We start from the raw sequence: 25061 nt of genomic DNA, 5'->3' as shown, positions 1-25061 counted from the left end.
GTTTGGACCTGCAATATAAGCATTACTACTTGCACAGGAGTAGCATGGTGATAGGATGGGAATAGCATGGGAACTGGGAGAAGAATGGATCAATGCATTCATTGCACCTATTCTATATTATTACCAAGAAAATGTCAACCATGTTTCCTGGCAATTTACAATTTACGTCTCCATACAGGAAAACTCATTTCATAACCATGAAATGAAGTAGCACAATGTATCATGTAATTACCATAATTCCCACTTTCAGTTACCATTCTATGCTATTAACAAATATTATAGCAGAAAATGTACACTTAATTGCCTTCTGGGGGCATGCTGTGACATCATCTGCATACCCTCTGATTCTGTGCCACCTATGAGTCATGTCACACTGTAAATCTTCCCCATGTGGGGTATTAAGAAAAGCCTGTGTTCCCGTGCTTATGTGCAGCCCATATAACAGTTACTGACGACACTGGGATTATCTTACCATCTCGCCGTGCCCAGTATTGGAATGGTGTAAAAAAAAAAACTGCACTGGACTGATTAAGTGCGTCAATGAAAGTGCCCTCTGAGCATGTGTCCCAAAGTCAGCATATCCCCCGCCCCCCGCCCCCTGAGGAGACGCTGAATAGATTCAAGAGTGATGGGGATCAATGCAGCGGCTTATCAGGGGCTGCAGCTGACGGCCATCACTGCAGTCCAACCCCGAGAAGGTCCCAGACAGTCAGACAGAGGCGAAAAATGACACGATCAGGAGGGAAACGAGAAGGAAAAAAAGAGGTCCGAGGGTAGAGGTCAGATTAGAACAGGGCACTGAGCCAAACACAGACTCATGACAGGGCAAGTCTGCGGCCCGGGGAGAGAGACCCTAATTGGAATACAAAGAGCGGTTCCTTGGAAAGGTTTTGGACCAAAGCAGTCATCTTAGTGATAATAAAGGAATCCTCTCAGTCTTTCTTAGTCATAGTCTTTGTCTGTCATGAAGCCACAAAGTAAGATTTACATATTATGCTAAATGTAAAACTGGATGAAGAGTGAGGAAAGAAATGGAATGATAGTTCAACGAAATGTCTGCCTGTGCCGCTGTCACCACTGTGTGTTTACCATTTTAATCCAGACAGCGTCATTTCAGGGTGGTATGTTTTGGGCTTAGACGGATTTATTTCTCATTCTGTGGCCGTGTGTGCGCGCAGAGGTGCGGGGCCCGGAGGTGGAGTGATGCGTTTATGTCATTGTGTGTAATGTATTTGCGTATGAATACAGGTGGGGCGCGCTCATTTCCGATCCCGCACCAGAGCCGTATTAATAAAGACGCTCTCAGGATTACGGGCGGCAGTCTTGTCACGGACGCATATTGATTTAGGAGCGAACCTGTTCTAAATCCTGGTGTGCAGGGCTTTAGCGGTGCACAGGGCTGATTGGATATTTAACCTTTGACCCCTAAAACCACCATCTGAGCACGTGTTCTCTAACAATCATGTCTCTGTCGCTCACCAAGCCCACATGAGGACAAATTATATCTGTGTCTTTAGGGCGAGATGAAATTCAAAATCTTGACCCTCTTACAACTGGGGCTGTCACGATAATTACTATATCGACTTATCGTTCAATAAATAACAGATAAACCATATATTTTTGCCATTGCCAAAGCAATAATGGACAGGCCGTGACATTACTTGGATGTTTCTTATAGGAGTTTCTAACAGTTCTTTATTGATCATGGATTTGACTTGCATGTGTTCACCATCGTGCATAATAGAAATAGTGCTTGACGACTCTAAATAATGATGTCAGATCGTGGCATTGTCGACACACAGAGACATTTATATGTGTATCTGAACAGTGCTCTCTCAGCTGCATCAAACACAGCTGCATCCCTCTCCACAGTCTCCACATCTGGGCCCCGACCCTTTTGTTGTCCCTGTGGAGCCATAGCTTCACGCTGATGTGTCTTTGTTTCCCAACGGTCCGCTTATAGTTGTTTGCCTCCGAATGCAACACCGTAATCTTGGCTCTAAATACATTTTTCTGAATACTTTTCCCTAATTGCTGCTTAAATTAAGCTCCTGCTCATGTTCACACTGGAAGACAATGCGTTTTCTTCTCAAATATTATGTTTGTTGAGTTGTGTTTGAGATCACCAATGAGACACTGAACACACAAGGTATTTAAGCTGTGGCAGAAGAGGAAGCACAGTTATAGAAAGATGTGTGATAATCTCATTTTGAAACGGGAACTAAAACTTCCCCGGGATTTTTTCTTTTTAGTCACATTTGTGACAGTGACACATTTTCCCGGCGAGCAGTGCTAGGATCAGCCTGTCAGTGTGGCGAGAGGACAGGCAGGAGCGCTGCTTTATGACTGTTCTTGTGGAGGCAGTGGAGCGTCGGCTGCTGAAAGCCACACTATCGGCCCCATAAAGAGTCCCCTCTGTCCCGGGCCCCGCGGCTCACAGCACTCTGAGGAGCTGCACAAACTCTGCTCTATCGATTATCCAGCACCTGTTAAAGAAACAGTCAAGAGCCTGGAGACTTAGGGCTGCGGCACGGGGCCCTAAAAGGGGCCACTGCAGACCAACAATGCCTCTGTGTGAGCAGTTTGTCAGAGTCTCGGCTCTAAATCTCCTGGCACTGATTCTGGTTAGTATGTATACACTGTAGGTGTCGAAGTGATTGCTCAAATCTCTCATGAAAAGTTAAACTGTTTATTGAGGTGACTGCTGCCTCCCCCCTGAGCACAGCATGTGCTGAAAAGGCAGAAGTCACAATTATGAGAATAGAAGGATGCTAGTGAAAAAAGTGATAGAGCACAAAAGGAAATAAGTTTTATTAGATGAACAAACGAACATGTGGCCTTATTTCTGTGAAACGGTTATACTTGGACCACTACACAACCTCCTTCAGTGCCACTGTAAAGGCCATTGTTCATTCACTCCCTTCACTCTTTGGTGATAAGCTAAACAAACATAGCCACAGCTGCTCTGGGGCAGACTGAGAGAAAGGTGGGTAAATTACCTATGCACAGGTTGCTGAGATTGAACAAACAACCTTCTGGTTGTAAGAAATCCTCTCTACCGCCTGAGCTACTGTTGCTATAGGGGATTTTACTGGACAATAGCCACAGTCTGCAGCACTGTGAAAAATAACACTTTTTACATGGAACATCAACAAATGTTTTAAAACATGCACACACACCCTCCTACATACAGTAAAAGGCTTGAGTATGAAGAGCCATAGCTGTGTGCTGTGTGTCCTGTGCACAGTGGAGGGCTCGAGGCAGTATATTGTCACTGGCCTTGGGAACAGCTCAGTGAAATCAGGTGAGCGTGATCTGGGGATTAATACGTCTGGGGCAAATGGCATTAGAACGTGTCGAAAATGAGGAGAGATTGCTTTTAGTTGGGTTCAGGAGTTGCAGATACGCAGTTATCCTCCAGAATGAGATTACTGGCTGAGCCCCTTGAAAACAGCATTCTCTTCGGGCACAGGCGACACGGAGGACTGTGTCGTACAGAGTGAAAATATGTGCCTTAATACTGTATGTACGGGGCATTTTAGACTTGACATATACTGTAGTTTATCGGTGATTTAAATAGATGAGAGAGAACTTGTCGCTTTGAACAGTGCTGAGAGCGCCTTTTTAATTTGAAGATGCTTCGATTGGCATTAGTTAACTGTGTCAAATCAATGCCCGGGCGGTGGAAAAGTGGCTCCTTCTCTGTCACAGCGGGGTGCCGTAGAGTCTGGGCTTTTCTATGTGAGTTTGCATGTTCTACTACTGACAGGGTGAGATTACACTGGATTTCTCCAAGTCAGCTCCCATCAACCAAAAAAAACATCACCTTTTCGCCCGTCATTTAAGAGAATAGCTATGAACTTTATAAAGTTACTGGCAACTCTGATTATCTTACAGGTCTACTGTAATTGCTCTATATGGTCATCTACCAACAGGAAAAATACTGTGTCTTGCCCAAGTGGAACCCAAGTCGAATTTTTTAACCAACTCTCTGACCCTCATGAAGTGATGTCCATGTAAAAAAAATTAAAAAAAAAGTAAAGCAAGATATTGCTCTATTTAGCTCCCCCCGGTCCCCAGCAATAAACTCATCTAGAAACTTTGAAATAATCCATCCATCCATCCACCCTTTTCTTCCACTTTATCCGGGGCCGGGTCGCGGGCGTAGCAGTCTCATCAGAGATGTTCAGACTTCCCGATCAAAGCACACCTCCTCCAGCTGTTCTGGGGAGGACCCCGAGGCGACACCAGGCCAGCTAAGAGACATAGTCTCACCAGCGTGTCCTGGGTCTTCCTACTCCCAATAGGGCATGCCTGGAACACCTCCCGAGGGAGACGGCCAGGAGGCATCCGAAACAGATGCCCTAGCCACCTCAGCTGGCTCCTTTCGACGTGAAGGAGCAGCGACTTTACTCCGAGCTCCTCCCTGGTAACTGAGCTCCTCACTCTATATTGAAGGGTGCGCCCAGGAGGAAGGAAGGCTAATTTCAGCCGCTTGTTTCCGCGATCTTGTCCTTTCGGTCATTACCAAAATCTCATGACCATAGGTGAGGGTGGGAACGTAAATCGACCCCCGACCCAGCTCCCTCTTCACCACAACAGTCCGACCGCATCACTGCTGATGCCGCACCGATCCGTCTATCGATCTCACGCTCCATCCATCTTTCAAATAATATAAAAACAAGTAGTAGTTCAAAGTTAGTATGGCGCCGATTGGCAAATTCTGTTACGCGCTTTGGCACAATCCTTAACCTATAGGTATTCCAAGAGTCTACTAAATATCAAAATCAAAGCTTCCAGCTTTTCCACTGCCTGCTCTCCGAAAAACAACACAAAACATGAATGCGCGGCAAAGAAAACAAGGCACAATGAGATGTGACACTTGATTTTCCGACGTGACGTTCTCTAGATTCTGAAGGAGCATGGCTGTAATTGCGGAAAATGTTATGTCAAGACGCAGATTTAGACGTGATGTGCATGTTCCCGCTGAGTGGTTTTCGGATGGATCTGATGTTAATTTTCCTCTGCTATCTTTGACTCCCCCCCTCTCTCTTTCTCTCTGTGCCTCTGTTTTACGCTTCAATTTGCGACGTGTTCAGCATGTCTTTATCATCCTCCGCTCCTCTACCCCTTGCGCGCGCGTAATCCTGTTCGCACGCATAAATCAGATGTAAATATCCCATAAGCGGCGTCGCCAAGCTGAGGAGCGGGGGACGGGACAGGAGCCGCTTGCAGGAGCCAGGGAGCTGTGTGATTTATATAGGAACGAGGCCGGAGGGGGGAACACGTCGAGCAAACAATCAGGGGGGACAACATGTGGATAAAGCAAACATCTGGCATTCATAGGGAAATGGTTGGAAATGCAAACCTTACAATACGGGCATCATCGCTTATTTCAGACATCCACTGTTCCTGCGCCTTACGACCTATGCATATCAGTGTTGCGGCTCCGTAATGAGGTTGCATAATGAGATAATGGGGCCCCTGCTGTTGCCTAATGGGCCCCTCATTTGTCCACAGCAGTCGGTGACGGCCCGTGTCAGTCCAAGCACTGGGGCAGAGTCATCCGAACAATCATCTTCTCTAGTATTTCTGTGTTAATGCGGTATAGTCACAAAAAAAAAAAAAAAACTGTGTGCAAGTGATCAAAACAAATCCGGTGTGTGGATTTTAAATATGACAGCAGAAGAACAAATAAGATGCAAATAGGAAACAGCAAAGAGAACACATAAAAGAAGGGTTTGCATAATGTTTTTTTTTTATACATTATTGTCGGGGTAGAGAACGCAAGCAACTTCTCATGTCTTCTGCTAAGGTCACGCCGGGGTGAAGCGTCTTTTTTTGTTTCTTTTGATGCGTCTCATTTACTTGTTCCATCCATCAAGTCCACATCAACCTTTTACATTGTCAAACACCATACGGTCAAATGTTTTGTTGCCGGGTGTGAGATAAAAGCTGCATGTAAGCGTTTTGATCACGACCGTTTTGAGAGGAAATGATGCCAAAAGTCCAAGTAACCGCCACCTCCCGGCGACGTTTACATCTGTATCTGTCAAAATACCCAGATTTCAACAGCATAGAGGCTGGGCTTGTGCGGATCATGTTTTGGTCTTGGCTATTTTCAAATGAATCGTTTGAGTGGATCTCATATGTGGAGGCATCGGAAATAGAAAAAACATTGTTAACTCTTCTGACATTGTTCTAAAAATATCTACACTAATATAGATACAGACGGCATAATGTCATACAAGGGGGCGTGGCCTCGTCGAGGGGGCACACAACCTGTCATGAGATGGTGCGTTCATGTGGTCCTCGGACGAACGACTTCCACAGTTGAGGAATGCACGTGAACGCTCGCTCAACTGGGGAAAACGATGGAGGAACTCGGGTCAAGACGAGCTTCCTGACTTCCGCACCTGATGCGGAAATCAGCTGATTTGTTCTTTTATCATGTAATGTGAGCAACACTGCTTTTTTTTTAGAGTTTAGTGTGAGCTGTCGTCATCCTCGTAGCAACAAATTTGCGAGTGAAATGCCTTACATCAATGTGTCTGTAAGCTCTCAGTCGTACAGGAGTTGTCCATCATCAATGTTAGGAAAAAGTGAATTTACGTGATTTTTTTTTAAACTAACAAACTGAAGTTTAGCTTTTGAGAGACACATTTAAATGATTAGCTGAGCTAAGCGCTAATCAATGATAAAAGACATTTTTATTTGTTGACATCAAAATCCCTACTTTCACACATAAAAACCACATTAACACAAACCAACCCTGGTCAATGATGTCACATCTTGGGAAAACAAGCATCCCAGTCCACATGATCGCACCAAGAGTCACAATTTATCCATAAAGTCAAGCCAAAATCGGGTCCATGTGGATGTTTTTTACAGCAAATTGTTCAGTAGAACTGAAAAACAGCACTTGTTGGCTAACATAGCATGAAGCTAATGTTAGTGTCGCTAGCCTCCTCGTTAGCATTGTTTTTTTAGGTATTTATGTTCTGTTGAAGCACTTTGCTCCACTCTATGTCTCTTTCTTTGTTTAGCTGAAAAATCTATTCAGTGGCGGAGAAATGGGAGAATGTTTTTTTCTCTTCTTTGTTTTCCCCCTCTGACTGCTTCAAACATGACCATATATGGGCAATTACAAACATGCCGTCTGCATCTATAGTCATATAAAATTGCTAAATTTCCCATCAATGCCGTGGAGTCTGGATGAGAGAGGCCGAGTCCTCACTGTGACAGCTGGGGGATCTCAACGCCAGTGGCCTCTGCTCTTTTATGGCTCACCGTCCAAACCGGCTACTCCAGGTGTCGCGTTACACGTTTGCACAGCTGTGAAAGTCTTCATGGGACATTTAAACCCAACAAAACGGTCCTTGTTGGATTCTACACATATTGCTTTATGTTAACTGGCGAAACAGACACAACATTACAATGACTTATATGGGATAATTGTTCCCAGCCGTCAGCGGTTTCTGTTTATCTCCACCGATCAGAATCACATCCAGAAGCAATCGCTGAGAGCAGACATGATGTGTCATACCACGGTAGTCAAGAAGTGGAAAACAACATTACACATTCAGGGTGTGGCTTCATTGCTTTCCAAACAACAAGTGTTAATTTCGAGTTGGCAACTAGCTGTAATTTTGTGGTGTGCATGGTACGGCTTCTTACAAGGAAAGGAATGGAATTATAAAGCGCTTTACACAGTTTATATACTGCTGAATCTTTTCAAAAAGGTCCTTGTAGCTGATTATTGAGTAAATTATTGATGAGTTTGTGTAAAAGCCCTGTGCATTTAATTATAGCCTTTTTACTAATGTGAACTAGCAGCTGGTAGGCGTGTCACGACAAACACATTTGTAGTTTGATACATTGACACAGGAAAGTATCGCGATAAACGATATTATTAACTCTAACAATACCAGATACTGTCAACTCTCAGGCATAAAAATGACAGTAAACCTTTGTGGTAAAAGTGCATCATAGATACAGATGGCATCTCATAGATGGGGGCGTGGATTCGCCAAGGGGGAAAATAGAATCTTTTGGGAAAGTTTTTCACTCTTTTTTGCCATTTTCTGGCGAAATACAAACTTATTTTTCACATACAAATAAAGTAAAGTCTAAATCGGGTCCATATGGATATTTATTCACAGCAGATTGTTCAGTAGAAGCAAAAAAACGGCAGTCATAGCAAGCGCTAGCTAGCGTTAGCATTAGCACGATGCTAACATGTAGCATCATGTTAGCATTCTCCGTTTTTTTATGTATCTATGGGCTGTTGAACGTCTTTGCTCCTTCCCATGTATTTTTATCTTCATTTAGTAGAAAACTACATTCATAATTCAGTATTTGTTCAGCAAGTAGTTTTTGAAAAATTCGAGAAAGTTTAGATTTTTCTCAAAATTGTTTTCCCCCTTAATTGTTTTCAAACATGACCATATATGGGCGATTGTGGAGATGCTGTCTGTATAATATCCTAAAATACCACACAAGCTGCAATAAACATGAAATATATTGAAACTCAATTTAAGTGAAACGTAAAAATTTTACAAAGAAAGAATGGGGGGAAATGCTAATAAATGTACAGACGATAAATATCGAGCACAAAAATGTATCGTTTATCTGTTTTTATTGAACGATAAATCGATATAGTATTTATCGTGACAGCCCTAGCAGCAAGTTGTTGTTGTTATTGTTATTGCCTACATTAATGTGACAGTTTTGCTCCCAGAAAGTGACAAATAAATGTGCTAATACGCTCATCCCTGTGGAGAATTGGGGTGTTGGAAATGCATTAGGAATGAGTTAGGTCGGGAACTAACAACTTCACATTTAGATGCTGCTTTTATTATAAACAAATAAGTCGGGGCAAAGATTGAAAAAAAGAAAAGATTGAAAATTATAAAGAAATGTAGAAGTGATGTTTTATATTCTTTATGTAAATGTGGAGGAGAAATGTGCCCGTGATAAAACAGCTGAAATGTGAAATTGAGGTTGTGCTCTTTTCTCATTTCGCCACTGCCGGAACTGTCCTGGTAAAAGCAGAAGTGCGATGTTCCCAAATGGAGGGGCCGGTTATACAGAACACGGCGTGAGTTGTAAACAGGTTTTGAAAAAGCCGCAGCAAACTCCAAACTTTCCGAAATATATTGCGAGATTGTGGGGCATTTAGCGCCCACAGATGCCCATTGCAGCGCTATGGAGTAAACGTTCTCTCTGTGGTTCTATAGGCTCCACTGTCTGCCCCCATTGCCTTTAAGAATCTTAGCTATTTTATTTTCCCTTTAGCCTCAAATCAATTCCAGACGCGGCGGTTTCCTGCTCTCCCCCCGGGGCCCACACCGCAGCGCTCTGAGTCACACACCACATCGCTGCTCCTCGGGCCCCGCACTTATTCCTGGAACTGTCGGCTGTCTTCTTCTTCTCGGACCATCTCAGGTTCTTTGTGTATCGCTTTCCTCTCCTCCAGCGGATGTGCAATAACTAAAGTTTCCAGCTCAAAATTACACAGGAGAAAATATACAGATTACACCGCTGCTCAATTAGAGAAGCAGGAGTTAGGGTTTGTGGATGGGAGCACCCGCGATGGACAGGGGCCCGGGGCTGAGGGGTAATGGGCAGTTTGGGTTTCACTTAAAGAGAATGGTTGGCTGTCTCTGTTATTATGTTTTATAAATTAGATACACAACTTTTTTTTGGTCAAATTTCCCCTTGTAGCTCGGTGAAATGGATTGACTTTCAATGGTAATAGTCCTAAAGATTTTCTCTGCTCAAGTTTGTTCAAGATGCAACTTTTTTATTAGTTTTCATTGAATCTAACTCACAGAGGAGAAAACATTCTTAAGGCCATAGCTGCATAAATAAACTGTATCGTTTTCATTTCTTTTCTTTGGGCTGAGACGTTTTATGACTTCCACGATAAATCTCGGGGGCCTCCATCCCAGTTTATTGCGTAGATTCATAACATATGGCAGATAAAGAAGCCTCTGTTCTCCAGAGTGTCCCGGGACGGTTGGTCTTGGCCCGTTTCCTGTCCCCTGACCCCAGCACATGGGCCTCATGAATGGGCCGTAATAGCTGCGTGTGTGCACTCTCGGGGGTCGATCGCGGGCCGTTTGGCGGAGGAGGATTGTGGTCAGCGGTGGAAAGCGAGTGAAAACACGTGGAGCAGATGACGAGGGGTCAGGGGCAGGTCTTGCCGTCGGATGACACAGGGCGGGTCGAACTGGGTCAAAAATGGTTCGGGTCATGTTGCTCGGATCCGGGTCAAAGTGTTGACCTCTTAACCTGAACCAATCACATTTTTTCCGGTTCGGCTTCACCCAAATCTAGAAGCTTCTTGGAAAATGCGTCAGAACAGCGACAAAAAACAGGCAACAACAAAAAGCAATGAAAAAGTGACAAAAATGCAACATTAAAGTGACTAAAGAGCAACAAAAGAACCACAAAAAGCCACAAAAGACAAACAAAAATGTGACGAAAACGCACAAGTGAAAAAAGGGATGGAAACACAGCAACAATGAGAGTAAACAGATCTAGTTTTGTAGCTTTGAAATGAGGTGTTGCACCGGCCTATAGGCTGTAAGGTCCAGTCAAGAAAGTTTTAGATTTGGGTAAAGCGGAACAGGAGGAAATTAGCTCTGTGAGGGTGGGGGGTGGGAGGTTAATCATATTATTTAAGAGTCCCTCACAGAGTTCTTATGTGGGCCTAATCAAAGTTTTGAATTGTTGGCATCGTAAAGCAGTACTAAGTAACTCATGCCCCTAGAGGCCATAAGCGCCACTGCAGGTGTCGTAGCATGTTAAGTTTTTTTTTACTCATTTATTGTCCGTGAGAGTAAATACTACTCTGACAGAAAAGACAAAGGGAGAGAGGGATATTGTACATCCAATTACACAATGGAGATAATTTTTTCACTCAAACTTGGCTGTAAATACTGTAAAAGTGGCACTTGCCCGCAGTTAGCTTTGCCCGTTAGCCTGCTAGCTTCTTCTTCGTGATTCCATTAGTGTGTATAGGGGCCTCCGGGTCGGAGCAGGGAAAACTGTAACTGTGGTTTTCTAGCCAGATACACCACGGGGAGATGAAAGACCCCCCAGTCATCCCATTAACACTTGTATTACCCCCCAGAGGGACTACGGAAAGATTTATTAAGGTAAACAAGTTACTTAGTACTGCTTTAATACTTGTATGTCCATAACATTTCGTAAGATAAGATATGACTTTGACGATCTCACAGCGGAGCTCTTACTACATAGTGCCTTTTAGACCGCTGGAAAATGTGCAGTCACAGAATAGACAGCGAATAGCACAAGCTCTTACTTGTTCAGGAGTTTTCCATCACAAAGAGGGGTTGCTCAAGTGTTCATCTGTGCTGGTTGTTTAGTGTAGAAGACGAGGTCAAAACACTGTGGCAAAACTCCAAAAGCTTTGTGAAAAGGCGAAACATCTTTGAGTAAAACCCCAAGTGAGTTTTTTTTTGCATTCACTGCATCACGTTGCCCGGTGCTTTTTAAGATTCCCGTGTGCTGATCGCTCGTATTTGGCGCTGCATTTGCACTCACTGCCTTTTCCTCCAGCGGAGTGCGCGCTTGGCTTTGAGACCCACTTGTTTGATTTGATTTTTTTTTCTGTTAGCACTTCACATCAAACAGTAAAATGATTGTGTTGATTGTAATCATTGTTACTTTCAAGCGCATAAACAGCCAGTAAGAAAGTTAAACCACTTGAATTGACAGGCAGCCATTTTGTGAAGAGTGCTCAAAGTCTAATCAAACAGTGAAGACTACAAGGCTCATTAACCCCATGATTGCAGAGTATTTCCAACAGTATTGTACCAGGCCGCTGTTCAAAATGCTAATCAGAAAGAGCTAATCACTGACAAACCGTGTATTAGGGTTTATTTGTGAGCAGAATATTTTGCGCAAATCAATGGGACTTCAGCACAACAATAATGGAGATAATTAGTCACAAGTCGCAACAACAATAGACGATCTCTGTGTGACCGCTTTGTTCTTTGGTCTAACAGCAAATGTACACGCTCTTAGAGACCCAACAATAACTTTGTAATATTATTATTTGTATTATTTCTACAGGAGGTCAAAAACACACCATTAAATTATGCTCACTGAATCAGGCAACAGCACCGACTGAGACAGTAGAGATTAACTGACTTCAATGATTATTATTTTACTTATTGTGTTCAGCAACTCTGTGATCAGAATCAGCAATGCCTCTGCCGCTCCGAGCAGAGGAGGACGGGGCAGAGGGGCAGAGTGAGGGACTCATTAGCCGGTGTAATTTGCTGTTTTTACATTGTCTCAGGTCTCCGTAGTGGCTGGTCCTATACGTTGAGAGTGATTTTGGAGAATGCTGAGAGAGCACTGCACTTTTTTCCCGTAATCACTCACACCCGCCTCAGAAGCCTGTTAGTCGCTCTAATTGAAAGGCAATTAAAGCTCCGGTTTCGTGGTGCGGTGTGTGTTTCAGCTTTTAGCAGACCACAGATAGCTGTGCAGAAAGGGGACACCCCCAGAGCGCAGCGGCCCGGGGCACCCTCGAGCCTCCTCAAACCTCATGGACTTTACTGTAATCATCGTTTAGTTTTGGCTTGTCTCGACATGGTGATTGTGTGTGATGGACTGCAGGTCTAAACCAGGCTGCTCTTTTAACCGGCCCCTGAGCGCAGTGTCTTTGATACCGTTTATTTCTGAGCAAATCAGCCTGGGAGGGTATCTACCTCTCACATTGTGTTTTAAATGGAAGAGGCCACGGTTTTAATGGATCTTTTTCTTAATCATTTATTTTTGGAGTTTGTGGATTTTTGTTGTCCATCCTCCTCCCTTCTTTTAAAGCAGCACTAAGTAACTTGTTTATCTTAATAAATCCTTCTGTAGTCCCTCTGGGGGTAGTACAAGTGTTAATGGGATGATTGGGGGGTCTTTCATCTCCCCCTCTGGCCAGAAAACCACAAGCTTTCCTGAACTGGGTCAGAGGCCCCCATACACACTAATGAAATCACGAAGAAGAAGCTAACGGGCAAAGCTAACTGCGGGCTAGCACCACTTTAATTATATTCACAGCCAAGGTTGAGTGACAAAAAATTAGCTCCATCGTGTAATTGGATGTACTATATCCCTTTCTCCCTTTGTCTTTTCTGTCAGAGTAGTATTTACTCTCACGGACAATTAATGAGTAAAATAACGTAACATATGTACGACACCTGCAGTGGCACTTATGGCCTCTAGGGGCATGAGTTACTTAGTACAGGTTTAAGGACGATTTTTTAAATGTATGAGCTTTTGGATGGATTGGTTCATCCTACCATGTGGACTGACTAGTAACCAGTTTAGATTTTGGTGTAGCCTAATAATTTCAGAATTGTCCTCATAAGAAAAGTCATAATGCGTCTCTACAATTCACTCATTCATAAATAAATGGCATAGATTCAAAATGTCTTCTTTCATCTCCCAGTCACACGCTGCCCTTCAACGCATTCCCTTTATTCAGGAGCCTAGCAGGGGCCCGCATTGACCCGTCAAAGGAACTGAAGACAAACATGATAGTTAAACGAGAAGAACGGGGGTCAAAGACTCCACTACAGCTATTGCGTCAACGTGTGTGCAAAAACACTGAAGTACGCTCCAAGCAGATTCAATTCAGTGCATAAACGCCAACATGCATGAGCTGCTAATACGTTGACAAATGATCAACGCTGCATCTTCATATTCTCTCCATCGTCGCGTGGTGGGATCTCACCCCTGGGCTGTAAACGGCTGTGCCCCTCAGCGAGCATCTGTGTGTCTCATCCGGTTACAGTAATGAGCAGTGAGGCAGTGTCTATATGGAGTAATTATATGTCACACTTCAGCACAGCACTCTCTCTCTCTCTATCTCTCTCAGCGGCCACAGTGGCTCAGTGGTTAGAGCATCCGCTTACAACCCCAGCAACCCCATCCCAGAGAGTATCTCAGTGTGTTTCTTATGGATGAGTTAAAACGTATTTCAGATCGTATTCATTCATATTGGAATATATCGATGTTGTGCAGTTTCATGTACAAACCATAACCCTGCCCGTTTCTGTCTTCCAGACTCTGACTGGCTGAGAGCTGTCTCCACTGTGATGAGTGACAGCGGCAGGTCTGTTCTGAGCTAACCCACTCAGAGCCACCACAGAGGTCTAAGAGGACAGAGGAGCAGCCAGGGGCGTGTGTGTCATGGCAGCGACGGGGAAACGCGGGGCCCGGGGGCTGCTCAGGACCTTTCTCCTGCTGCTGGGGGTGTCAGGCCTCTGCAGCGTCGCATCGGGAACAAGGAGAGGAGCCGGATCGCTGGATCACAGAGCACACTCACACAGGCATCCAGGTCAGAACGGCAACATAAAAAGCTTGCATTATCATAAGGAAGCGCTGCTCTCAAACGGCGCGGTCGAACAAAGGAGGACTGAGCAGTTTAAAGGTGGAACTCAAGGTTTCAGACTCTGTGCTCAGCCTTATAAAGAGCATCAAATACTCAGTGAATTACATCCAGAGTCTGACAGTAAGATGTCAGGTCATCCTAACTGTTTGGAGTTTGGAGGGCTTGATATTACAAAAAAAAATACTAGAAAGGTAAATGTGGATCATCTTGCACCATTAATGAGATTATACAACTGTCTCTTTCCAAGTACCTTTCTGTATTTCATCATACGCTTTATGAAACACATCAAAGCATTCTTTTGTTCCGTTATGATCATGTTGAGCACAATCTGCAAACATTTAGGTGAATAAAATAAGTTTACAGAGGGAGTAAAGTGGCTTTCTTTAATTGTGTTGGAACATCATCCCCTAAAATTAGCTCTGATGGTAAAAATAAAAAATGCATACATTTTTACACCTAAGACAGTTTTAACACCCCTGTATAGATTTTGCCAGCCTAATTTCGTGAGCTGTGTGTGTGAACGTGCTTCTGTCTTGTTCTCAGGTCACAAGTCGTCCCACAGACACCATCACCGGTTGGGGAAACTGGGCCAGGTGTTGCACCGCTCCAAACGGGGCTGGGTTTGGAACCAGTTCTTCGTCATCGAGGAGTACACTGGTCCCGACCCCGTCTTAGTGGGCAGGGTAAGTAAATATTTGTGAGTCCTTGGTGAAAGAACGGCAAGACTATTCTGAGCAAGTGATGGGAAGTCTGTAGTAAAGATAGTTTCTGAATCTTTTTTCCACGGTAAATGTTTTAAAATGATACTCCTCCTCTCACAGCTCCACTCCGACGTGGACTTGGGCGACGGCAACATAAAGTACATCCTGTCGGGCGAAGGAGCTGGCACCATCTTTGTCATTGACGATAACACGGGGAACATCCACGCCACCAAGACGCTGGACCGCGAGGAGCAGGCGCAGTACACCCTCACAGCTCAGGCCGTGGCCCGGGACACCAACAAACCTCTGGAGCCCCCGTCGGAGTTCATAGTCAAAGTGCAGGACATCAACGACAACCCGCCCGAATTCCTCCACGGACCTTACTACGCCAGTGTGCCCGAGATGTCCAACGTGGGTCAGTACAGCTCGACCATTCTGGACAAATCCACCATGTGTAGTCAAGGGCCGAGAGACTAATGCCAATGGAATTAGAATGAGCAAATATTTGAGCTAATATTTCATTCCCTACACAACTAGACATCCATGTGTCTCCGTTTCATGCTGCTACATGCATCCTGCTTTTAACCCCTTAACCCTCACCTTAGCCGAGCACATTGTCTCCAGTGTAAATCAAGTTTACAGCCTATAGGCCAGTGTGAGGCTTCATCTGAAAGCTAAGATCTGCAAAACTGATCTAAGCTTCTTCCTTGTTTTTGTTACCATATTTTAGTCGTTTTTGTCATGTTTTTGTGACATTTTCATTGCTTTTTTGATACTTTTTGGACGCGTTTTCATTCATTTTTTTGGTCACGTTTTTTTCATGGTTTTTGTGACATTTTGGCCTTTGTTTTTGTAATGGAACTGCGATCAAGCCACAAAAATGTGCCCAAAACTTGTCAAATAAGCAAAAAAAAGAAAACGTGATGAAAACACAAGCAGAAAGGACAAAAAACGTGACAATCATATCGAAGAAGAAGCTTAGAGAAAATGAGAAACCAATCAAACCAATTTTCCAAAACCAATTTTGTCAGGAAAATCATGCCCTTGTGCAGTGGCTCTCATGGGTTGATAATGTAAATTGGGTGATACGTTTGGATACTAATTTGATCTGTATTTGAATGTAGACGCTCATGAATAGACACACATATTAATACAACTCTCCTCCAGACTACTACCTCAAAGATTTCCTACTCGAGGTTTCACACAGATTTGTTCAGACAGGTTTGTACAGATTTCTGTTTATCGGTCAAAGCAGCTAAAGTCTTTTTCCCAACACTTTGAGATATGGCATGTCTACAAACCTTAAGAAGAGTGCAAATGAAATTTCTGAAGCCGGTGCAAAGTCACGTAAACGCAGTATTAGAGTTTGGCTGAGGCATCTCTCCGCTGGGCCCTCGCTCGCTCTCACACTGTCTCCCCCGGAGGCTGACCTCACATGAACCAACCGGCAACATTCGACTCCACTCTCTCTCGCAGAGAAATCCCATCTGTGTGAGGAGACTACTTTAAAGAGCAGATCTGACAGAGCGGGGAGGACTTCTGTTTAGGCCCATTCACACTCCGCCTGTGAAGTCGAAGCTCCAAGATTCAACGCTCCCAGCGCCACTGCAATTCACTCCGCACACTCCTTGGCTGCAGACCAGTCTCCTTCTGGCGTGTATAGCAAGGAAAAGTAGCCAAATATGAAATCTATGATATGCCTTATGTGTGTTTGTGTGTGTGTGTGGCGCAGGTACGTCCGTGATGCAGGTGACGGCCACAGACGCCGACGACCCCACGTACGGGAACAGTGCCCGCCTGGTCTACAGCATCCTCCAGGGACAGCCATACTTCTCTGTGGAGCCTCAGACCGGTCAGTATAACGTGCACTGTGTAAGATGTAGAGCTTTAGAGGTGAACCTTATGTGAACTAACGACACACACCCTCTTCAGTGTTGGGCGAGCTCCCTTAAAATTGTAATATATTCTATATTAGTTGCTACAACTTAAAAAAAAATCATATGTTTGTATTACATATTACTGTTTCAAAAATGTAGCTGAGTTACACTACTTTGAGTTGCATTGAGTTACTTTGAGTTACTTTTGGCAAAAACTGAAAATAGTAATAATGCCACTGAGCAAAAGTGCAGTCAAAGATTTCCTTTTACTTTGCTATTCTCCACTCGCTTGTATTGTGTTTTGACGACGTTAGCTACACGCAGCTGCAGATCTTGTACACCAGGATCCAACTTGATTTGGTGCTGCATATATTTGGTGAAGTTTGTCATTTTTTTCGTTGGTACATAATACAAACCATTTAAATGCACTTGAAACTTGAGTTACTTAAATTGTAATGACTCATATGTTACCGTATTTTGAGTTAAAAAATGTTAAAACTAAGTATTCCCCTACATGTTCCAGCCATGTCCTGATGTGTAGAATGAGCCCAGACCTGTTCACCACAACTGCCTCTAAATGCACGAGCTTAATATAGAACCTGCAGTTATGCATAAGAGCTGAGGTGGCAGTAGTGAGTATAAAATGACCAACTTGCATCTAGTCTCTTTAAGTAATGTGTTATATTCCTCAGTTACTGTAAAAAGTATATTATTGTAACTGTCGAAATACATTACCCCCAACACTGATCCTCTTCTGCATCAGTGTTAATTTTTACAACATATTTTAATTTAGTTTTAGTCTTAGTCTTTTGATGAAAATGTAATTCAATTTTAGTCTAGTTTTAGTCAAAAAAATATCTTCAATTTTAGTCTAGTTTTAGTCGACTAAAATTGCAAGTAAATTTAGTCGACTAAATTTAAGACGAATTTAGTCGACTTTGCATTTATAATATTCATTATAATCATATTTAATCAGGTCCTCTGCTTCATGGAGCTGCTCCATCAACAACAACATCAACACAAAGCTCAGAGCTGCTCCTTTGGCAGTGAATTTATATGATCTGAGGCTCTTTCAAACTGTCAATAGAAGTTTGGATGATTTTAGTCTCTCCTTTTCTTTTTTATTTAGTCTTATTTTAGTCGACTAAAATATCTGGACATTTTAGTCATAGTTTTAGTCTCATGTAAAACTTTTAATTTAGTTTTAGTCAAATTTTAGTCGTCAAAAATATCACTTTGACTAAAATTAAGACTAAATATTTTAGTCGACGAAATTAACACTGTTCTGCATCAACAGCCCTTTTTTGCCTCACACTAGGAATACAATCTCACTGTTCTGTCTCTCATACTTAACAATAGGTTGACTTTATTTCAGAAGAATTTTCCTGAGCTGATCCATTAAACGTTTGGAGTATCTGTGCCGGTTAAAAAGTGGCAGCGTGCTTTGGCTGGGCTATGGTTGTTTTGACTGCGCGGGGGCTGTCAGCTGGAGTGCGTTATCACATCCAAAGACCCCGCAGCTCATTCCAATATCTAAGCTTCAACACAGAGCGGAGAGGGCATGCATCTGTCCGGTCAGAGGAGCGTGGCCAGGCTTAGGGGCAATTCATGAACAGAGAGGCGTTTGAGTGCTGGCTGCTCCTGGTAAATCTGCCTAATCAAACCGGCCTGGCACAAATCCACTGCTCACATTTCTAATTGGTTTGGAGATTATCAGCTTTTCATGCTGTCACACACACGGCCCCCAGCTCAGCGCAGACATGCCGGGGAGTTGAGAGCAGCGGGATGAAGCACATACAAAGAAGTGATTAGAGAGACGGAGATAGAAACATTTTCGGGTTTGACTGTAGTTAGCCTGCGGTTAGAGGGAGTCTGGTCAAGAGAACACACTGAACTCAGGAAAAGACATATAGGTCTAAGTCCGGAAAGTATTCACTCCGCTGCCTTTTCCAAATGAAGTCCAATCCAAACAAGTTCAATCAATTTTGGAATTGAGGTTGTACCAAGTGTAGGGGTGTCAATACTTTCAATACTTACTGTCTGTGCCTACTTGTGTCCCCGAAGGCATCATCCGGACAGCGCTGCCCAACATGGACCGGGAGGCACGGCAGGAGTATGACGTGGTGATCCAAGCCAAAGACATGGGGGGCCACATGGGGGGGCTCTCCGGGACCACAGAGGTCAAGATCTCTCTGACAGATGTTAATGACAACCCGCCCAAGTTCCCCCAGAGTGAGTATCGCTGTGTTTCAATAGTAACATTGTGACTGCTTTAGGTGCTTTTAAATGATTAACAAATTATTTCAACTTTGCCTTTTTTTTAATGAAATAGTTTATCAATCCTTTTTTGAAATAGTTACTCATGCGGACTTGTGTATTGCTGGAGTGAGTGGACCTACAGAAAGAACTGATCCACACAGTCCATTGAGAAATGACTCAAACGTCTCCATCGGAAAACAAATAAAACTCATAGATTTACTATTACGGAGTTAAGTCTTGCGATCATTTGTGATTATTTATGTCGTTTGGGAGACGGTAAAATATTCAGACTTTTTCCAACAAAATCAGAGCAGCCCATGTAATCTGCCGTGACTCCTAATTCTACCGTGGAGTTTGAAAGAACATCCACCTGCACAGCTCCAGATGGTGAACCAGGACAGAGATGACTTATTCAGCAGGAGGGGTGGGAGGGGGCGCAAAGCACAGAAAACACAGGAAACTGAGGAGTTCAGCAGAGGAAACTCTGAAATCAACACTGCACACGGGCAAGGTCAGGACAACTGATGCATTTAGCCTACAAACTGGAGTCGCTGTTCGTGAATACCGGACTACAGCGTTTATATTTGTATTGTTATATATTATTATTGATTGACTGCGGAATTCTTCCGCAGTCAATTATTGGTTTTCATGTTCTTTATTATTATTCCTCTTCCATCTTTTTCCCGATTTTCTCCAGCTTTCAGCACCTGATGCCTCATGCTTTGTGCAATTTATGCAAGTTATGCATCAAAACGTTCCGCATGTTGAGGAGAAGGGTGCTATTACTTTTGGGACTTCTGCAATTTACGTTTTTTCCGCAATCGGCCAAAATGCCGGAGATTTTTCCCATTGACTTATAATGGGGCTGCCGCAAATCCATGCTTTTCTGCACTTTTTTCTGCATTTTATGCAATTTCTGCACTTTGTGCATGTTCAGCTTATGCAACTTGTGGGTTTTGAGAAAAAATTGGCCTTCTGCAGATTTCCAGTTTTTTTATATGAGAGTTTGAAATTTTTGCATTGGTGTGTATGTGCGAATCCAGCCAATCGGGAGACTCCAGGACTTTCAGCCATTTGTGCAGCTTCTGCCAATCAAGCACTGAGGCCATTTCAACAGTTTGACCAGTTTATGGAATTTAAAGCGTTTATGCAACTGACGAGTTTATGCCATTTAGGATTTATGAATTTTAAAGAGTTTATCCAATTTACACAATTTATGCAAATTAACCCATTCATGCATTTTACCACTTTATGCAGTTTATACAGTTTATGCAACATGACATTTTATGCATTTTACCAGTTTATGCAAATTTGATTATGCAATTTGAAGAGTTTATGCAATTTCTGCATTCGCTTCCCACATTTCCGCAGTCAATCGCAATGGCGCAGCCATTGCATTTCTAGTTTACATCATTATTGTTTCTTGTTTTGGCCCATAGGAATTATTGGACATCACAGTTGAGGGTGAAAGAGGTGAACAGTGAGAGGAGGCATTCAGCAAATTGTTGGAGCCAGGACTAACAACGACAGTGTGCTGGACTGCGTAGCACTGCAGTCTAACACACAATTGTAAATGCAATGTTATTATTTCTTGAGAAAATGGCGACAAGACATTGGAAAACATATTATTTGAAAAGCATGTAAGATCTATCTATAACTGTTTATCAGTGCAGCCTCCCAGAAGCATACTGTACAAGTGAACAATGTGTTCATAAGAATGATCACAGCATTCTCATGAGGCATGGAGGAAATCATCAGAAGTTCAGAGCATGACAGTCCCTTTTGACGGTGTTCTGTGTCAGAGCAGCCACAGACACTGCAGTCTGCTGTCTCCGTGCACCATCGGCCTGGAGCAGGTATGGCAGCAGCTTGTGTCCTCTCTCTCTCTCTGTTCAGCTGCCACCAGTCATTGAGGGAAAGCCTCCGAAATGAGGAACAACAGGAGAGACAGGCGCAAGGGCAGCGGGGGGCCAGCCCAGTGCCCAAACGTGCTGCGAGAGGGGAGAATACGGCATACGGAACCACAGCTAAAGCAGCAAAAAACACAGAAATGTGAAGTGAAAGACTGTATCCAAGAGGAGTTGATGAAATTCATTCGAGGAAGGGCTACTGCATTTATAAAAAAGACATAAAGAAGTGAATGTGATGCAAGAGTGCAGAATGTATTGGGACGTTATGAAATCCCACAATCCCCAGTTCCAGCGCTGGAGGCCACACGACCAATTGAATTTCATGACTTACAGGACTACACACCTGCGGCAGGTGGACACTGAAGGAAGCAGAGCTCAGAATGATGAGGCCACTGCGGGGGTCTTCCTCACGCATTAGCACTAACACCGGAGCATCGGCTCTGGACTGGTGCTATGACAACACATGTGCTCAAAATGTCCAACATAAACATGTAGAAACTCACCAGCCAATGACTGTATCTGTGTGACTCAGTGGTTGGCAGGAACACATGCAATAGCGTAAAGGATGCAGCTGCAGGCTTGACAGCTAATCTTAATACACTAGAGATACTTTGAGTGATTCAGAAATATAAGCTGTGCTGTGCTGATAATATACACCAGCCTATTTACACTAATTCATTGAAAATAGAAGCTTATATGTGTGCTAGCATTTACTTGCTACACCGTATGATTTGGTGCAGCATGTCTAACACTGCAGCACTGGTCAAAAAGACAATCAAAGATAATAATGATCATTGAAAAGCTGATTTTCCAATGGTGCAAAAGTCTGGGCATCTCACATCTGCTTTACTATCTGCCTCTTTCTGCCTCTTTGTGGGCGGCACGGTAGCGCAGCGGTTAGTGCTCTCGCTTCACAGCTAGAAGGTCCGGGTTCGATTCCCACCGGGGGAAGGACGGGGCCTTTCTGTGTGGAGTTTGCATGTTCTCCCCGTGTCTGCGTAGGTTTCCTCCGGGTACTCCGGTTTCCCCTACCACTAAAAACATGTACAATAGGTCAGGATGAATGATGTGTGTGTGAGTGAATGTATGGTGGTGGTCAGAGGGTCTGTTGGCGCAGACGTGTGTAGTCGCGAAAGCGCCTCTGACAGTCTCCCCCAGGGGAAACTGAAGCTACAAACGTAGCTTTCCACCACTGAGTATGGAGTGAATGTCTCATGTCTCATGTAAAGCGCTTTGTGACTATATGTCTGTGAAAGGCGCTATATAAATAAAGATCTTCTTCTTCTTCTTCTTTCATTCACACAGTTTCTCCAAAATAGTTTGTTTCTTTCATCTGTCTTTCAGAAACCATGAAATGTGACAGGTACATCCAGCTTATGGCTCTCAGAAGCAATTTTCCTCGGGCTCTAGCCATCACAGCGGCAGAGAGAGAGTAAGAGGATGCAGTCAGGCTGCGGTCAGGGTCCGGGTGCTAAACGGCTGAAGACAGATGTGCACAGAGAGGCAGTGGAGGGCGGGGGGTTAGCAGGGGGAGGAAGGGGGAGGCAGGTTGCGGGGGGGCACACATATGGTCTTGGTGCTCCACTTCTGAGCCAGGTGCCCTCCCCACACACACACACACCTGACAGTGTGGGGGTATATTAATATCCCGCAGGCCATGCGCTCTCCTCTGGGCTGTCTCACACAGATGGTAGGCTTCATGTTAATCTGCTGTGCCCTCCCACAGTGACCCGGGCCTTGTGTAAAGAGTGTGGCAGGCAGCCAGTGTGCCTCTAAAAGCTGATAACACAAGTGTGACCACTCCAAACTAACAGGCGCACCTGTCTGTGTCCACAGGTGTGTACCCCATGTCTGTCTCTGAGGACCGTGTGCCCGGGGAGGAGGTGGGTCGTCTCAAGGCCAAAGACCCCGACCTGGGGGACAATGGCCTGGTGACTTACAGCCTATTGGATGGAGATGGGATGGGCGTGTTTGAGCTTTCCACTGACTCCGAGACCAGGGAGGCAGTCATCAAACTGAAGAAGGTAAGAACTGCTCCTCTGAGTTCATGACTTTTGTTGGGTTAATCACCCTGTCGTCTGTGGAAAAGACACATTTTACCCTACCCATGAATACACTTTCCTAAATGATCTATTTGCACAGGTTTGGTGCGCTTTAGGCTGTGCAGATACTTGAAATAGAGATGTGCAGCTTCATTAGCGCCTGTCTAAAAATAGAATATCGTAATAAGAGAGACTCGTTTAATATAATCGAAAATATAACTGCAAATCTTCCCCGGACACAGATGCGTAAGGCCACAGAGAAAGTGGCTTACGCATAACATGAGCTCTTGTTGTGAATTTTCCCCTGCTGTTTGCAGTGCTTCTTCCTAAATTGGCCGTCTCTGGGAGCTGGTGTGTAATTAGCATACAGGCCTGGCCCGTTAAAGCAGCCGAGCGGGACCGCAGAGTGCTTGGCTGCTGCCTCTCTGTAGCTCAAACAGGCAGGCGCGATGGAAAATGTCACCTCACAATCTTTATTTTCCGACATTAGGAGCTTTATGAGCGTGACGTGGCACAAGGTCCCTGTTAATCCTTGAGCTAAAGACAGAAGAGACAGCAGTGAGCTGAGGGGCTGAAGTGTCCTCACTGAAACCTTGCACAATGAGAAACCACATGGGGGAAATGTGTTTACTTTTCTTTTTTAAAAATATTTCTCATTACTTTACAGATGTCAAACCTCAATGAAAATGCTATTTAAATGTCATACCAATTTATCAACTTGGTCTCATTATTCACTATGGAAATGATCAGAGAAGTTATACGAAAACAAAACTGACATAAATGTTTGGAAACAAGTGCATACTGTGGGTGTGTGTCCTTGGGCAAGACACCAATGGTGTGTACACTGTATGAATTTGAGGTTGAGTGATTCCTTGATCGACGTGCTTTTAGTGGAGGTTGAAGAGCATACGAATCAGCACTTTCTCTTCCCGTTTTTATCATTGGAGCTTCAGTAATAGCGGTGCTTAGCCTGTTTAGACGAATAAACAGCCAGGATGCACTAAAGGTTGAGCTTTTTGAAAATGAAAACTATAGTCTGACATTTTATTTGTGCAAAATGGTGAGTCTGTGGGAAAAGCGCAGTTGGGATCAATAGCAGAGAGTTTTCTGCAGCTGGAGTAGAGTGTGCCGTCAGCGAACAGAGGAGCTCTCAGCCTCTTCCTTCACCGCTGTTTCCTTGAGCGTTCAGTGTTTTTATTCTCTCTCAACTACAATACTTTTGTCATAAAAGTGATACTTTTGCTGAATAAACTTAGAGGTGGTTCATGATGACTAAAACCATGACTAAAAAGTAAAAAATGAAGAGCCCCAGAACATAATCTGGAGATCTGTCCGTGTGATAAAATGTCTATGATATGTCGACTAAATATGAGAACTAAAACACTCTTGAACACTCTTGAAAAAGAGATTTTTAATCTCAATGAGTTTTATCCTGGATAAATAAAGAACAATTTTTTTTAAAATGTTGATGTTACTAAATGTCAACATTAAGTCAGTTAAATATCAAAAAGTTGGAATCAGACCATATAAGGACTGGAGCAAAGAAGTTTCCAGAGTTACTACGTTTTCATGACACACAGTCTTGTTGAATAATAGCAGATGAACATGTGTAAATCGAGTGCGGATGATGTGTATAGACATCATTGAATTGAGAATATGGAGTAAATAATCCAATCTTGTGCAGATCTAGGAATAATGAGACTATGAACAACTGAAATGATGACCATATGAGCAGCATGTAAGGTCTTGCAACTGTAGATCATTTGATTCATATGAGACCATGTAGACCAGGCATACGCATTAGGCAGCCCATGGTTTCAGAGCCACATCCCTCTTCCTGTGGC

At 43.7% G+C, this 25061-nt stretch overlaps 1 protein-coding gene across 1 annotated transcript in view; it reads left to right on the top strand.

Annotated features, from left to right (window-relative positions):
- The window catches only part of cdh11 (cadherin 11, type 2, OB-cadherin (osteoblast)), a 72805-nt gene that overhangs the window by 35893 nt on the left and 11851 nt on the right, over positions 1–25061 (top strand). The window contains exons 3-8 of the mRNA XM_079559426.1: positions 14101–14374; positions 14972–15111; positions 15250–15544; positions 16862–16981; positions 19071–19238; positions 23012–23199. Coding sequence (XP_079415552.1) covers positions 14227–14374; positions 14972–15111; positions 15250–15544; positions 16862–16981; positions 19071–19238; positions 23012–23199 — 1059 coding nt within the window. The 5' untranslated portion in view covers positions 14101–14226. The remainder of the gene's footprint in view (positions 1–14100; positions 14375–14971; positions 15112–15249; positions 15545–16861; positions 16982–19070; positions 19239–23011; positions 23200–25061) is intronic.

The sequence above is a fragment of the Gobius niger genome (genome assembly GCF_951799975.1).
Source record: "Gobius niger genome assembly, chromosome: 7".
NCBI lineage: Eukaryota > Metazoa > Chordata > Actinopteri > Gobiiformes > Gobiidae > Gobius > Gobius niger.
The sequence above is the reverse complement of the archived record's forward strand: the minus strand, read 5'-3'. Positions and strand labels throughout refer to the sequence as shown.